Source organism: Cherax quadricarinatus, chromosome 7 (genome assembly GCF_038502225.1).
Source record: "Cherax quadricarinatus isolate ZL_2023a chromosome 7, ASM3850222v1, whole genome shotgun sequence".
Classification (NCBI taxonomy): domain Eukaryota; kingdom Metazoa; phylum Arthropoda; class Malacostraca; order Decapoda; family Parastacidae; genus Cherax; species Cherax quadricarinatus.
The window spans coordinates 52,059,625-52,075,369 of NC_091298.1; the positions used below are offsets into that span (position 1 = coordinate 52,059,625).

Below are 15,745 nucleotides of genomic sequence, written 5' to 3' on the forward strand. Positions count from 1 at the left end.
GGAATAACATCTTGTAGGAGTGAGGAAGAGCCAGTTGTGAGTGTGGGGGAAGTTCGTGAGGCAGTAGGTAGAATGAAAGGGGGTAAGGCAGCCGGGATTGATGGGATAAAGATAGAAATGTTAAAAGCAGGTGGGGATATAGTTTTGGAGTGGTTGGTGCAATTATTTAATAAATGTATGGAAGAGGGTAAGGTACCTAGGGATTGGCAGAGAGCGTGCATAGTTCCTTTGTATAAAGGCAAAGGGGACAAAAGAGAGTGCAAAAATTATAGGGGGATAAGCCTGTTGAGTATACCTGGTAAAGTGCATGGTAGAGTTATTATTGAAAGAATTAAGAGTAAGACGGAGAATAGGATAGCAGATGAACAAGGAGGCTTTAGGAAAGGTAGGGGGTGTGTGGAGCAGATGTTTACAGTGAAACATATAAGTGAACAGTATTTAGATCAGGCTAAAGAGGTCTTTGTGGCATTTATGGATTTGGAAAAGGCGTATGACAGGGTGGATAGGGAGGCAATGTGGCAGATGTTGCAGGTGTATGGTGTAGGAGGTAGGTTACTGAAAGCAGTGAAGAGTTTTTACAAGGATAGTGAGGCTCAAGTTAGAGTATGTAGGAAAGAGGGAAATTATTTCCCAGTAAAAGTAGGCCTTAGACAAGGATGTGTGATGTCACCATGGTTGTTTAATATATTTATAGATGGGGTTGTAAGAGAAGTAAATGCGAGGGTCTTGGCAAGAGGCGTGGAGTTAAAAGATAAAGAATCACACTGTAGTGATACTGGTCCTGTGGGGAGCAGCAGCAGGATAATACTGCACCACCTCTAGGGGCCCTTAACAACAACAACAGTTTGGTGTGTGTCATGGGCACCAACACATGGTGTGTGATTCTCTCCTACTTTATCCATTTATCAGCGATGCAGATTACATGGTGAGTTTAAATATGTGGCCTGTAGTTATAACTTTTCTCTTGACATATGCAAGACATCACCATCCCTGTAGAAGCTATTATTAGATGTACTAGTCATTATATTTTGTTGTTGCAGAAGTACTATGAAGATTCTATGTTCAATAAAGCCTAGAGATAAGGCCTGTGTTTCTATCACAACACACACATTAAGTGGGAGTTGTCACAGTTGCTCTTTGCTGATGACACTGTGCTCTTGGGAGATTCTGAAGAGAAGTTGCAGAGATTGGTGGATGAATTTGGTAGGGTGTGCAAAAGAAGAAAATTAAAAGTGAATACAGGAAAGAGTAAGGTTATGAGGATAACAAAAAGATTAGGTGATGAAAGATTGGATATCAGATTGGAGGGAGAGAGTATGGAGGAGGTAAATGTATTCAGATATTTGGGAGTGGACGTGTCAGCGGATGGGTCTATGAAAGACGAGGTGAATCATAGAATTGATGAGGACAAAAGGGTGAGTGGTGCACTTAGGAGTCTGTGGAGACAAAGAACTTTGTCCTTGGAGGCAAAGAGGGGAATGTATGAGAGTATAGTTTTACCAACGCTCTTATATGGGTGTGAAGCATGGGTGATGAATGTTGCAGCGAGGAGAAGGTTGGAGGCAGTGGAGATGTCATGTCTGAGGGCAATGTGTGGTGTGAATATAATGCAGAGAATTCGTAGTTTGGAAGTTAGGAGGAGGTGCGGGATTACCAAAACTGTTGTCCAGAGGGCTGAGGAAGGGTTGTTGAGGTGGTTCGGACATGTAGAGAGAATGGAGCGAAACAGAGTGACTTCAAGAGTGTATCAGTCTGTAGTGGAAGGAAGGTGGGGTAGGGGTCGGCCTAGGAAAGGTTGGAGGGAGGGGGTAAAGGAGGTTTTGTGTGCGAGGGGCTTGGACTTCCAGCAGGCATGCGTGAGCGTGTTTGATAGGAGTGAATGGAGACAAATGGTTTTTAATACTTGATGTGCTGTTGGAGTGTGAGCAAAGTAACATTTATGAAGGGGTTCAGGGAAACCGGCAGGCCGGACTTGAGTCCTGGAGATGGGAAGTACAGTGCCTGCACTCTGAAGGAGGGGTGTTAATGTTGCAGTTTAAAAACTGTAGTGTAAAGCACTCTTCTGGCAAGACAGTGATGGAGTGAATGATGGTGAAAGTTTTTCTTTTTCGGGCCACCCTGCCTTGGTGGGAATCGGCCAGTGTGATAATAAAAAAAAAATAATTAGTGGTCTTGGGTGATTTAATGTTGTTGATCCCCATGCACAAATTCTATATGTAAGATAAGGGTAGATGAGTGAATGATACAGTTCTCGTATAAATCCAGGGAAGAGGTAGCCTCCATTTCAACACTCAGAGTTTTTCCAGAAACATGAAGGTGGGTGGAGTACAGTGGACCCCCGGTTAATGATATTTTTTTCACTCCAGAAGTATGTTCAGGTGCCAGTACTGACCGAATTTGTTCCCATAAGGAATATTGTGAAGTAGATTAGTCCATTTCAGACCCCCAAACATACACGTATAAATGCACTTACATAAATACACTTACATAATTGGTCGCATTCGGAGGTGATCGTTATGCGGGGGTCCATTGTACTGATAGTGGTGGGTGGAGTAGTCATGGTGGTCAGTGGAGTAGTAATGGTGGTGGGTGGAGTAGTAATGGTGGTGGGTGGATAAGATAAGAGATAAGATAAGATTTTCTTTGGATTTTTAACCCCGGAGGGTTAGCCACCCAGGACAACCTAAGAAAGCCAGTGCGCCATCGAGGACTGTCTAACTTATTTCCATTGGGGTCCTCAATCTTGTCCCCAAGGATGCAACCCACACTAGTCAACTAACACCCAGGTACCTATTTGCTGCTAGGTGAACATGACAAAAGGTGTACAGAAACGCGTCGAAATGTTTCCACCCCGCCGGGAATCAAACCTGGGCCCTCCGTGTGTGAAGCGAGAGCTTTAGCCACCAGGCCACCAGGGCACTAAGTGATGGAGTAGTGATAGTAGTGGGAGGAGTAGTGGTGGTGAAAGGAGTGGTGATAATGGTGGGTGGAGTAGATATGGTCGTGGGTGGAGTAGTGAGGGTGGTGGATGGAGCAATGAGGGTGGTGGATGGAGCAATGATAATGGTGGGTGGAGTAGATATGGTGGTGGATGGAGAAGCACCCAAAAAAATTTGGGTGCTTTTTGGGGGCTGGAACGGATTAATGGCATTTCAATTACAGTGGACCCTCACCTAATGAACACATCGCATAACGTTAAATCCGCCTAACGAAGCGTTTGAGCGTAAAAATTTTGGCCCGCCTAACGATAAAAAACTCGCCAACGTGATTCGTCCCGAACCTGTCCGTCCAGCCTGAGCGCCTCAGCTGCCCTGCCATCATTGTTTACAAGCCAGGGTGGCCAGTTACATGCATACATTATTTACAATTTGTATTATTCCATTGTTTATAGTGCTTGTAACTGCTAAATAAGCCACCATGGGCCCAAAGAAAGCTTCTAGTGCCAACCCTGTGGTAAAAAGGGTGAGAAATACTATCAAAATGCTATCGTACCACGGTCAGCTGCTGCTGCACCACCGTCAGCTGTACTACTAGAAGATGTGGAGAGACTGTTGGTGGTGTGGATTAATGAGAAACAATTAACCTCAGAGGGTTAGCCACCCAGGATAACCCAAGAAAGTCAGTGAGTTATCAAGGACTGTCTAACTTATTTCCATTGGGGTCCTTAATCTTGTCCCCCAGGATGCGACCCACACCAGTCGACTAACACTAAGGTGAACAGGAAAAAAGGCCTGGAACTAGTGCTCATATTGGTGAATTTAAGGCCAGCAAAGGTTGGTTTGAGAGATTTAAAAATCGTAGTGGCATACAGTGTGATAAGGCATGGCGAAGCTGAAAAATTCCAACCACAAAAAGTGTTCAATTGTGACGAAACAGGCCTGTTCTGGAAGAAAATGCCAAACAGGACCTACATTATTCAAGAGGAAAAGGCACTCCCAGGACAAAAGCCTGTGAAAGACAGGCTAACTTTCTTGTTTTGTTGTAATGCCAGTGGGGATTGCAAAGTGAAGCCTTTACTCATGTATCACTGAAAATCCCAGTGTGTTCAAGAAAAAGTGTCTCATCACTCATCAATACTCTTCAATAAAGGTAACTGTCATTTTAACATTTATTTATATAGTTATTGCGCATGTCTCATTGTTTTCTTTGTAGGGAAATGCATATTTCATGAAAAAAAAAATATTTTTTAATACTTTAGGCTGTCTGGAATGGATTAATTGGATTTCCATTTGTACATGTATTTCTTATGGGCCCATTTATCCTCCAATAGCTGTTTATATCTTACCCTAACTGCCTCCTCTTTTAGTTTATAAACCTTCACCTCTCTCTTCCCTGATGCTTCTATTCTCCTTGTATCCCATCTACCTTTTACTCTCATTGTAGCTACAACTAAAAAGTGATCTGATATATCTGTGGCCCCTCTATAAACATGTACATCCTGAAGTCTACTCAACAGTCTTTCATCTACCAATACATAATCCAACAAACTACTGTCATTTTGCCCTACATCATAACTTGTATACTTATTTATCCTCTTTTTCTTAAAATATGTATTACCTATAACTAAACCCCTTTCTATACAAAGCTCAATCAAAGGGCTCCCATTATCATTTACACCTGGCACCCCAAACTTACCTACCACACCCTCTCTAAAAGTTTCTCCTACTTTAGCATTCAGGTCCCTACCACAATTACTCTCTCACTTGGTTCAAAGGTTCCTATACATTCACTTAACATCTCCCAAAATCTTTCTCTCTCCTCTATATTCCTCTCTTCTCCAGGTGCATACACGCTTATTATGACCCACTTTTCGCATCCAACCTTTACTTTAATCCACATAATCCTTGAATTTACACATTCATATTCTCTTTTCTCCTTCCATAACTGATCCTTCAACATTACTGCCACCCCTTCCTTAGCTCTAACTCTCTCAGATACTACAGATTTAACCCCATTTATTTCCCCCCACCGAAACTCCCCTACCCCCTTCATCTTTGTTTCGCTTAGGGCCAGGACATCCAACTTCTTTTCATTCATAACATCAGCAATCATCTGTTTCTTGTCATCCGCACTACATCCACACACATTCAAGCATCCCAGTTTTATAAAGTTTTTCTTCTTCTCTTTTTTAGTAAATGTCTACAGGAGAAGGAGTTACTAGCCCATCGCTCCTGGCATTTTAGTCGCCTCATACGACACGCATGGCTTACGGAGGAAAGATTCTTTTCCACTTCCCCATGGACAATAGAAGAAATAAAGAAGAACAAGAGCTATTTAAAAAAGGAGAAAAACCTAGATGTATGTATATATATATGCATGTGCGTGTCTGTGAAGTGTGACCAAAGTGTAAGTAGGAGTAGCAAGATATCCCTGTTATCTAGCGTGTTTATGAGACAGAAAAAGACATCAACAATCCTACCATCATGCAAAACAGTTACAGGTTAGGAGAGGTATTAAATGGAGAGTTAGAGGTATTGGGAAGATGGAGGGAATATTTTGAGGAATTGTTAAATGTTGATGAAGATAGGGAAGCTGTGGTTTTGTGTATAGGGCAAGGAGGAATAACATCTTGTAGGAGTGAGGAAGAGCCAGTTGTGAGTGTGGGTGAAGTTCGTGAGGCAATAGGTAAAATGAAAGGGGGTAAGGCAGCCGGAATTGATGGGATAAAGATAGAAATGTTAAAAGCAGGTGGGGATATAGTTTTGGAGTGGCTGGTGCAATTATTTAATAAATGTATGGAAGAGGGTAAGGTACCTAGGGACTGGCAGAGAGCATGCATAGTTCCTTTGTATAAAGGCAAAGGGGACAAAAGAGAGTGCAAAAATTATAGGGGGATAAGTCTGTTGAGTATACCTGGTAAATTGTATGGTAGAGCTATTATTGAAAGAATTAAGAGTAAGACGGAGAATAGGATAGCAGATGAACAAGGAGGCTTTAGGAAAGGTAGGGGGTGTGTGGACCAGGTGTTTACAGTGAAACATGTAAGTGAACAGTATTTAGATAAGGCTAAAGAGGTCTTTGTGGCATTTATGAATTTGGAAAAACCGTATGACAGGGTGGATAGGGGGGCAATGTGGCAGATGTTGCAGGTGTATGGTGTAGGAGGTAGGTTACTGAAAGCAGTGAAGAGTTTTTACAAGGATAGTGAGGCTCAAGTTAGAGTATGTAGGAAAGAGGGAAATTTTTTCCCAGTAAAAGTAGGCCTTAGACAAGGATGTGTGATGTCACCGTGGTTGTTTAATATATTTATAGATGGGGTTGTAAGAGAAGTAAATGCGAGGGTCTTGGCAAGAGGCGTGGAGTTAAAAGATGAAGAATCACACACAAAGTGGGAGTTGTCACAGCTGCTCTTTGCTGATGACACTGTGCTCTTGGGAGATTCTGAAGAGAAGTTGCAGATTGGTGGATGAATTTGGTAGGGTGTGCAAAAGAAGAAAATTAAAGGTGAATACAGGAAAGAGTAAGGTTATGAGGATAACAAAAAGATTAGGTGATGAAAGATTGAATATCAGATTGGAGGGAGAGAGTATGGAGGAGGTGAACGTATTCAGATATTTGGGAGTGGACGTGTCAGTGGATGGGTCTATGAAAGATGAGGTGAATCATAGAATTGATGAGGGAAAAAGAGTGAGTGGTGCACTTAGGAGTCTGTGGAGACAAAGAACTTTGTCCTTGGAGGCAAAGAGGGGAATGTATGAGAGTATAGTTTTACCAACGCTCTTATATGGGTGTGAAGCGTGGGTGATGAATGTTGCAGCGAGGAGAAGGCTTGAGGCAGTGGAGATGTCATGTCTGAGGGCAATGTGTGGTGTGAATATAATGCAGAGAATTCGTAGTTTGGAAGTTAGGAGGAGGTGCGGGATTACCAAAACTGTTGTCCAGAGGGCTGAGGAAGGGTTGTTGAGGTGGTTCGGACATGTAGAGAGAATGCAGCGAAACAGAATGACTTCAAGAGTGTATCAGTCTGTAGTGGAAGGAAGGCGGGGTAGGGGTCGGCCTAGGAAAGGTTGGAGGGAGGGGGTAAAGGAGGTTTTGTGTGCGAGGGGCTTGGACTTCCAGCAGGCATGCGTGAGCGTGTTTGATAGGAGTGAATGGAGACAAATGGTTTTTAATACTTGATGTGCTGTTGGAGTGTGAGCAAAGTAACATTTATGAAGGGATTCAGGGAAACCGGCAGGCCGGACTTGAGTCCTGGAGATGGGAAGTACAGTGCCTGCACTCTGAAGGAGGGGTGTTAATGTTGCAGTTTAAAAACTGTAGTGTAAAGCACCCTTCTGGCAAGACAGTGATGGAGTGAATGATGGTGAAAGTTTTTCTTTTTCGGGCCACCCTGCCTTGGTGGGAATCGGCCAGTGTGATAATATATAATAATAATTCAGGGAAACCGGTTATTTTCATATAGTCGGACTCGAGTCCTGGAAATGGAAAGTACAATGCCTGCGCTTTAAAGGAGGGGTTTGGGATATTGGCAGTTTGGAGGGATATGTTGTGTATCTTTATATGTGTATGCTTCTAAACTGTTGTATTCTGAGCACCTCTGCAAAAACAGTGATAATGTGTGAGTGTGGTGAAAGTGTTGAATGATGATGAAAGTATTTTCTTTTTGGGGATTTTCTTTCTTTTTTGGGTCACCCTGCCTCGGTGGGAGACGGCAGACTTGTTGAAAAAAAAAAAATAATAACAATCTATTATAATAATAATAATAATAATCTATTATTATTATTGCTTACATGTGGCCCATTATGAAAAATGAAATTAAGAATCCTCAAAAGTAATCCTACTCACAGATTTGGGGTGGTAGCCTAGTCCAACTGGGTAGATTGCCAGCGGGTAGAAGGGTTTAGGGTAAACAGGCTGTGGATATGGCGGGAAGATAGGGTACGAGTTGACAGGGAGAGGGGCAGGGTCCACTGGCTTCACTATCCCACTGCCCCCATCAGAACCGCTACCGTAGTTTCCTTGGTACTGTCCACTGCCGTAATTTCCCTGATACTGTCCATTGCCATAGTTTCCCTGGTACTGTCCACCACCATAATTCCCCTGGTATTTTACCCTATCATAGCCCCCCTGATACTGTTCTTCATTGGGGGTATCGTCATCATTCTCATAGGAGTCTTGAGCGAGACTGCTACCAGATTTGAGGCTACTGATTGCAGCACTCTTGGATGCAACAGCACTGGTGATGCCTGCAACAGCAAAACAAAGTATTTTTAATATCTTGAGACGCTGAATTTTAACCTGTTTCAAAATAGCATTAAATAAACACACACACACAAAATTTATTACTGTATACACATACATTCAGCATCCTGTAGTAGTAGTAGTAACATATTCTACACAATGAGTTACAAGACTAGTCAAGAGAATGAAGCTCATTTTTTTTTAACATACCGGCCGTCTCCCACCAAGGCAGGGTGACCTGAAAAAGAAGAAAACTGTAAAGTTTTTCTTCTTTTTACATTTAGTAATTTATACAGGAGAAGAGGTTATTAGCCCCTTGCTCCCAACAAAGCTCATCCCTACCTCAAATCTCTACCTGATCCCCAACCTCACCCTGGCTCTCTCTATCCTCGATTCCTGTGCAGTGAGTGGTGGCACTGAGCAAGTTTTTGTTGCAACATTAACTCGTATTGTCTTCCTGTAAGTAAGAGGGAATGTACTTGGCATGTTCAACCTACTCTCATTTCTATTACATCCATTCATCTCTCCACTTACCAGACAAGAAGGACTGCTGTGCATTCCTGAAGCCCTGTGCTACAGCAGTCTTGGCACCTAGTACTCCACCAAGCAGAGCAAATTTTGAGTTCCTCAGATTAGAGAAGAATCCATCCGTGCCTGACTCTGGCTCATCTGTAACTTCATCATACGAATTATCGTAGCCTCCAATATCACTGGCAGGTACACCAGGGCTGATGTTTTCACCTATAGCTGGGAGTGAAAATATGCAAGAGAGAATTTGAACAAAAAAGCATTTTTCTATGTATGTCTTATTCTTCAAATATTTCAGGCCTAACTCGAAGTTTCATTAATAGTGTTTCTTTAATATAAATACAGAAAAAGCAAAATTTATAGGAGTATACTACCCATTACCTTTCCAAGCCTGACCATTCCATCCATCATTTTCCTTTCCTGTCTTTTTCTGTTAGTGAATCTTCTCTTTCTTCCTTCAAGACTGCCCATCATTCTCCCCTGCTTAATTTTCCCCCATCCCATTGAATCCTTTCACTTTCTCCTTCCTCCCAACCTTTTTTCCTTTCTTAATTACTTCTCTTCCCTTAAACCCTCTTCTGTCTTCTTAACCTCCCTATATTATCCTCTCACATCCCTACTCTGCTTCCTAGCCTCCCTTACCTCCAACAGCCACTGGGGTGTTGTCTCCTCCAGCAAATACCTCCTGGTTGGGGGGGTCATAGAGGGAAGTCAGGGGCTGGGCTGGTGTTTGTACCACTGTGGGAGTCTCTGGGGGCTGGTACAGCCCTCCTGGCGTGACTACAGCGCTGGGAGCCCCAGTTGGCTCAATGGGTAGCGGTGTCTGCAAGGGAAGGGTAAGGATTACTCTAACAGATTCATTATAAACTATTAAACTCATTCTGTGGATGGTAATCATAAAATAACTTACAATGGGTCATTTAGCTAAGCAAGTTACAATAACAAAGTGTTACATTAATTCTTCTTTCTTCTTTCAACAAATCGGCCGTTTCCCACCGAGGCAGAGTGGCCCAAAAGGAAAGGAAAATTTCTCCTTTTAAATTTAGTAATATATACAGGAGAAGGGGTTACTAGCCCCTTGTTCCTGGCATTTTAGTTGCCTCCTACAACACGCATGGCTTATGGAGGAAGAATTCTGTTCCACTTCCCCATGAAAATAAGAGGAAATCAACAAGAACAAGAACTAGTAAGAAAAATAGAATAAACCCAGAAGGGTGTGTATATATATGCTTGCACATGCATGCATAGTGTGACTTAAATGTAAGTAGAAGTAGTAGCAAGATGTACCTGAAATCTTGCATGTTTATGAGACAGAAAAAAGACACCAGCAATCCTACCATCATGTAAAACAATTACAGGCTTTTGTTTTACACTCACTTGGGAGGATGGTAGTACCTCCCTAGGCAGTTGCTATCTACCAACCTACTACTTAGATGTTACATTAATTATAATAGGCAAAATGGGTGGAAATGTCTCAGTCAGAGGGCGACCTGAACTGTGATAACAGAGTATTTCTGGAAAGATAGGGACAGAATGAATGATGGCAAATGTGTTTTTTTATTGAGGTAAAAAAGAAAAATTAGCAATTTCACTGATATGACATAAACTTCTTGACAATTATATTCAGAAGATACAGTTGAACGTTAGAACAGCAGATCAAGTTCAGTGTGGAAAAGTGCAGTCTTAATCTTCAGGAATGAAAATCAACCTAGCACTTATGAGCTAAACAAGATAGATTTTAGTCACTGTGCAATCTGAGAAAGGAATCCCCATATCTCATAGCCCAGCTTCCTCTGCCTCAATGCACGTAACAGGAATAGTGCTGGGTGGTCATACAATTCTACTGCAGCAAAATATAAAAAAATGTGTATTTGCATATACATGTGTGTGCATATGTATGCATGTATGTTTGTGTTTGTACACTTTTTCAAAGGTATGTACCGTATTTCATGGCTTATTAGAAGCATGTTTTTTTTTTCCATAAAATGTCTCCAAAAACCACCCTGCGTCCTATAAACTGAAGGTCAGTGATGGGAGCTGTAAGTTTGGGGTGTGGGGTGGGCTGTAGCTCTCCCAGTTACATTCAATGCCAAGCCATTGAAACTAAAACAAGTCTTATAAGCCCCAAAGTACAGTACAGTGGAACCCCGGTTTGCGATATTAATCCGTTCCTGAGAGCTCATCGTAAACCAAAATTATCGAAAAGCGAATCAATTTTCCCCATAAGAAATAATGGAAATCAAATTAATCCGTGCACGACACCCAAAAGTCTGAAAAAAAAAAATTTTACCACATGAAATATTAAGTTTAATGCACACAAACTGAAGAAGACATGCACAGTTTGTAATACTCTACTAACAATAGAATACATGACACTTACCTTTAATGAAGATCTGGTGATGATTGATGGGATGGGAGGAGGGGAGAGTTTACCTGGAGAGAGTTCCGGGGGTCAATGCCCCCGCGGCCCGGTCTGTGACCAGGCCTCCTTAGGTCAGTGTCCCAGGATGCGACCCACACCAGTCGACTAACACCCAGGTACCCATTTTACTGATGGGGAACATAGACAACAGGTGGAAAGAAACACGTCCAATGTTTCTACTCTGGCTGGGAATTGAACCCAGGCCCTCACCGTGTGAAGCGAGAGCGTTAACCACCAGGCCACCAGAGCCCTGGGTGTCGAACTTATTGTTTAGAAGGGGAATCCCCTTCCATTAGGACTTGAGGTAGCAAGTCCTTTTCTGGGGTTACTTCCCTTCTTCTTTTAATGCCACTATGACCAGCTTGAGAGTCACTGGACTTCTGTCGCACAACATATCTGTCCATAGAGGCCTGTACCTCTCGTTCCTTTATGACTTTCCTAAAGTGGTTCACAACACTGTCATTGTACAGGTTGCCAACACGGCTTGCAGTAGCTGTGTCAGGGTGATTTTCATCAAAAAAGGTTTGCACTTCAAGCCACTTTGCACACATTTCCTTAATCTTTGAAGTAGGCAACTTCTTCAATTTCTCTCTCCCCTCCTCCAAAGCAGTTTCCTCAGGTCTGGCCTCTTGCTGTTGAAGATGATCTAGCAGCTCATCAGTGGTTAATTCATCATTGTCCTCCTTCACCAACTCTTCCACATCCTCCCCACTAACCTCCAACCCCAAGGACTTTCCCAATGCCACAATGGATTCCTCAACTGGCATAGGATTCCCAGGGTTAGCCTCAAACCCTTCAAAATCCCTTTTGTCTACACATCCTGGTCACAGTTTTTTCCAAGCAGAGTTCAAGGTCCTCTTAGTCACTCCCTCCCAAGCCTTACCTATAAGGTTTACACAATTGAGGATATTAAAGTGATCCTTCTAAAACTCTTTTAGAGTCAATCGAGTGTCTGTGGTCACTTCAAAGCACTTTTCAAACATAGCTTTTGTGTACAGTTTCTTGAAGTTGGAAATGACCTGCTGGTCCATGGGCTGCAGGAGAGGAGTGGTATTAGGAGGCAAAAACTTGACCTTAATGAAGATCATGTCCCCAGAAAGTCACTCTGCCAAGTCTGTAGGATGACCAGGGGCACTGTCTAATACCAGGAGGCACTTAAGGTCTAATTTCTTTTCAATTGGGTAATTTTTCACATTGGGGGCCAATGCATGGTGTAACCAGTCATAGAAAAAGTCCCCAGTGACCCATGCCTTACTGTTTGCCCTCCACAGCACACACAAATTAGCCTTGAGGATATTCTTTTGCCTGAACGCTCTGGGAGTTTCTGAGTGATATACCGATCAAGGCTTCACTTTGCAATCACCACTAGCATTGGCACACATCAGAAGAGTAAGCCTGTCTTTCATAGGCTTATGTCCTGGGAGTGCCTTTTCCTCCTGAGTAATATAGGTCCTGAAACTAAGACACATGTGCAACATCTGGGTATCTTTATTGTAGACGTTTTGCCATCCAGTGGCTTTATCAATACAAATTCCAGGACATAACTTGAAGACAGTAGGACTATATACAGAAGATGAGGTAATCAGTCCCTCAACCTTGGAATAGGTGCAAAGAGCACCGTAGTCGTGGAGATTCTGAAGCAGAAGCAAGGAGCCTGGCGCTTATATACTAACGTCAGGTGTAGCAGACAAGGGCATAGTCACTGGTAGGCGGGATTCCCCAGTGGAAGTAGGTCCTTCCCAAAGAGATGGGTTAGTTGTAGTAGTAGTTGTCGTAGTCATGAAGGTTATGTACATATCCTCAGAATTAAGATTCCATGATGTTGCAGTGTCTGACAAGTTGTCAGTATTATATACCATTCTTGCACAACTTGCCAGACACTGCGACATCATGGAATCTTAATTCTGAGGACATGTACATAACCTTCATGACTACGACAACTACTACTACAACTAACCCATCTCTTTGGGAAGGACCTACTTCCACTGGGGAATCCCGCCTACCAGTGACTATGCCCTCGTCTGCTACACCTGACGTTAGTACATAAGCGCCAGGCTCCTTGCTTCTGCTTCAGAATCTCCACGACTACGGTGCTCTTCGCACCTACTCCAAGGTTGAGGGACTGATTACCTCATCTTCTGTATATAGTCCTACTGTCTTCAAGTTATGTCCTGGAATTTGTATTGATAAAGCCACTGGATGGCGAAACGTCTACAATAAAGATACCCAGATGTTTCACATGTGTCTTAATTTCATCTTGTCAGTATTATATACCATTCTTGCACAATGTAGGTCCTGCTTGGCAATTTCTTCCAAAACAGGCCTGTTTCGTCGCAATTAAACACTTGTTCAGGTTTCAAGTCTTCACTGTCTATGTAATCCTTGAATTCCTCCACATATTTTTCAGCTGCTTTTTGGTCCAAACTGGCAGCCTCACCATGCCTAATCACACTATGTATGCCACTATGATTATTAAATCTTTCAAACCAACCTTTGCTGGCCTTAAATTCACTCTCATCACCACTAGTTGCAGGCAATTTCTTTACCAAATTGTCATGCAACTGCCTAGCCTTTTCACAAATGATCGCTTGAGAGATGCTATCTCCTGCTATCTGTTTTTCATTTATCCACACCAATAACAGCCTCTCAACATCTTCTAACACTTGCGGTCACTGTTTCGTAATCACAGTTGCACCTTTTGCAACAACAGCTTACTTGATTGCTGTTTTCCTGGTCACTATAGTAGCGATGGTTGATTGGGGTTTTGTATACAACCTGGTCAGCTCCGACACACGCACTCCACTTTCGTACCTTGCAATTATCTTTTTCTTCATTTCAATAGTCATTAGCACCCTTTTCCTCGAAGGGTTGGCACTAGAAGCTTTCTTGGGGCCCATGGTGACTTATTTTGCAGAAACAGGCACCAAAAACACTGTGATAATATGGAATGTACCGAATGTATCCTTAGATGCGAGTACACTGGCTGGCTTGTAAACACTGGCACACAAGGGGCAGTTCAGGCCACATGTGGACACGTCTCGGACGAATCGCGTATACCAGGTTTTTTAATGGGAACCGAGGCAAAATTTTTGCGCTAAAATGTATTAAATACCAGATTTATCGGATACCGATGCCATCGCAAACCGGGGGTCCACTGTACGTATATGAGTTTTTTTAACATGCTGGCCATCTCCCAATTAGGCAGGGTGATTAAAAAAAAAAAAACTTTCACATATAATCACTGTCTTTGCAGAGGCACACAGATTCGACAGTTCAGATGTCACTTTGAACAGCAAATATTCCACCTCCAGGATTTAAGTCCGGCTAACTGGCTCCCCTGAATCCCTTCAAAAATATTACCCTGCTCACACTCCAACAGCTCATCAACTCCAAAAAACCCTTTGTCTCCACTCACTCCTAATATGCTCACACATGCCTGCTGTATGTCCAAGCCCCTTGCACACAAAAACCTCCTTTGCCCTCTCTCTCCATCCTTTCCTTGGACGACCCCTACCCTTCCTTCCCTCCACTACAGATTTATACACCCTCCAAGTCATCCTATTTTGTTCCATCCTCTCTAAATGACCAAATCACCTCAACAAACCCTCCTCAGTTCTCTGAATAATACTTTTATTAACTCCACACCTCCTCCTAATATCCACACTACGAATTCTCTGCATAATATTTACACTACACATTGCCCTTAACCGTGACATCTCCACTGCCTCCAGCCTCCTCCTCTCTGAAGCATTCACAACCCAGGACTTCATATGGCACTGTAAAATAACACAAGTCAATAAGTGGATGATACTTGGCGGGAAAGTCCTGTAGAGTCGTAACATAAGAAAAAAAAAATTCTCCTTGTTCACTTGCTAGCTCTGTTTCTTAACCCCTTCAGGGTCCAAGGCCCAAATCTGAAGTGGTGCCCCAGTGTCCAAGAATTTTCAAAAAAAAAAAATTTGTTATTTTTTCTTATGAAATGGTAGAGAATCTTTTTGTGAAGGTAATAAAACAAAAAGTACGAAATTTGATGGAAAATTGACGAAATTATGCTCTCGCAAATTTTGATGTGTCAGCGATATTTACGAATCGGCGATTTTGCCGGCTTTGACTCCCATTTTAGGCCAATTACATTATTCCAGTCAACCAAATTCTTAGCTATTTCACTAGTATTACTTCTATTCTATCGATTGAGCACAAGAAATCGCCAAGTCAACTGTTTCAACTACAAATTAAAGTGATCGGAAATTGTTAATTTGGCCAATTTAACACAAAGTTCAAAATATTCCAATTTCAAAATAGGGTCCAGAATAAACAATGTAGGTATTCCTGGAACTAAACTAACATTTCCTCTGTTCATTAGTTACGTTTTGAGGCTTTACAAATAAATTCCTTTTTGATTTTTTATTCACATAATGAATTTTTATTCACACCAAAAAATAGAAGATTTACTGTTATGCAATACTGTAATAATTGTATAAATATCATCACCTCACTTGTGAATGTATATTAGATCCACCAGCTGGCGTGTAGTAGACGTGTGAGGTCGTTTGTTTACTCTTGAATATCGACAAAAATTTAACATTTCTGCTACTTTGAGCTCAGTTTCAAGCC

The 15,745-nt window shown here is 42.3% G+C and overlaps 1 protein-coding gene across 5 annotated transcripts in view; it reads right to left on the reverse strand.

Annotated features, from left to right (window-relative positions):
• Positions 1–15,745, reverse strand: part of LOC138852359 (uncharacterized) — a 192,686-nt gene that overhangs the window by 140,586 nt on the left and 36,355 nt on the right. For all 5 annotated transcript variants that reach the window (XM_070082437.1, XM_070082439.1, XM_070082438.1 and 2 more), the window contains 3 exons: positions 9,352–9,532; positions 8,716–8,928; positions 7,786–8,186 (listed from right to left, as the gene is read on the reverse strand). In XM_070082437.1, the coding sequence (XP_069938538.1) occupies positions 7,786–8,186; positions 8,716–8,928; positions 9,352–9,532 (795 nt within the window). The remainder of the gene's footprint in view (positions 1–7,785; positions 8,187–8,715; positions 8,929–9,351; positions 9,533–15,745) is intronic.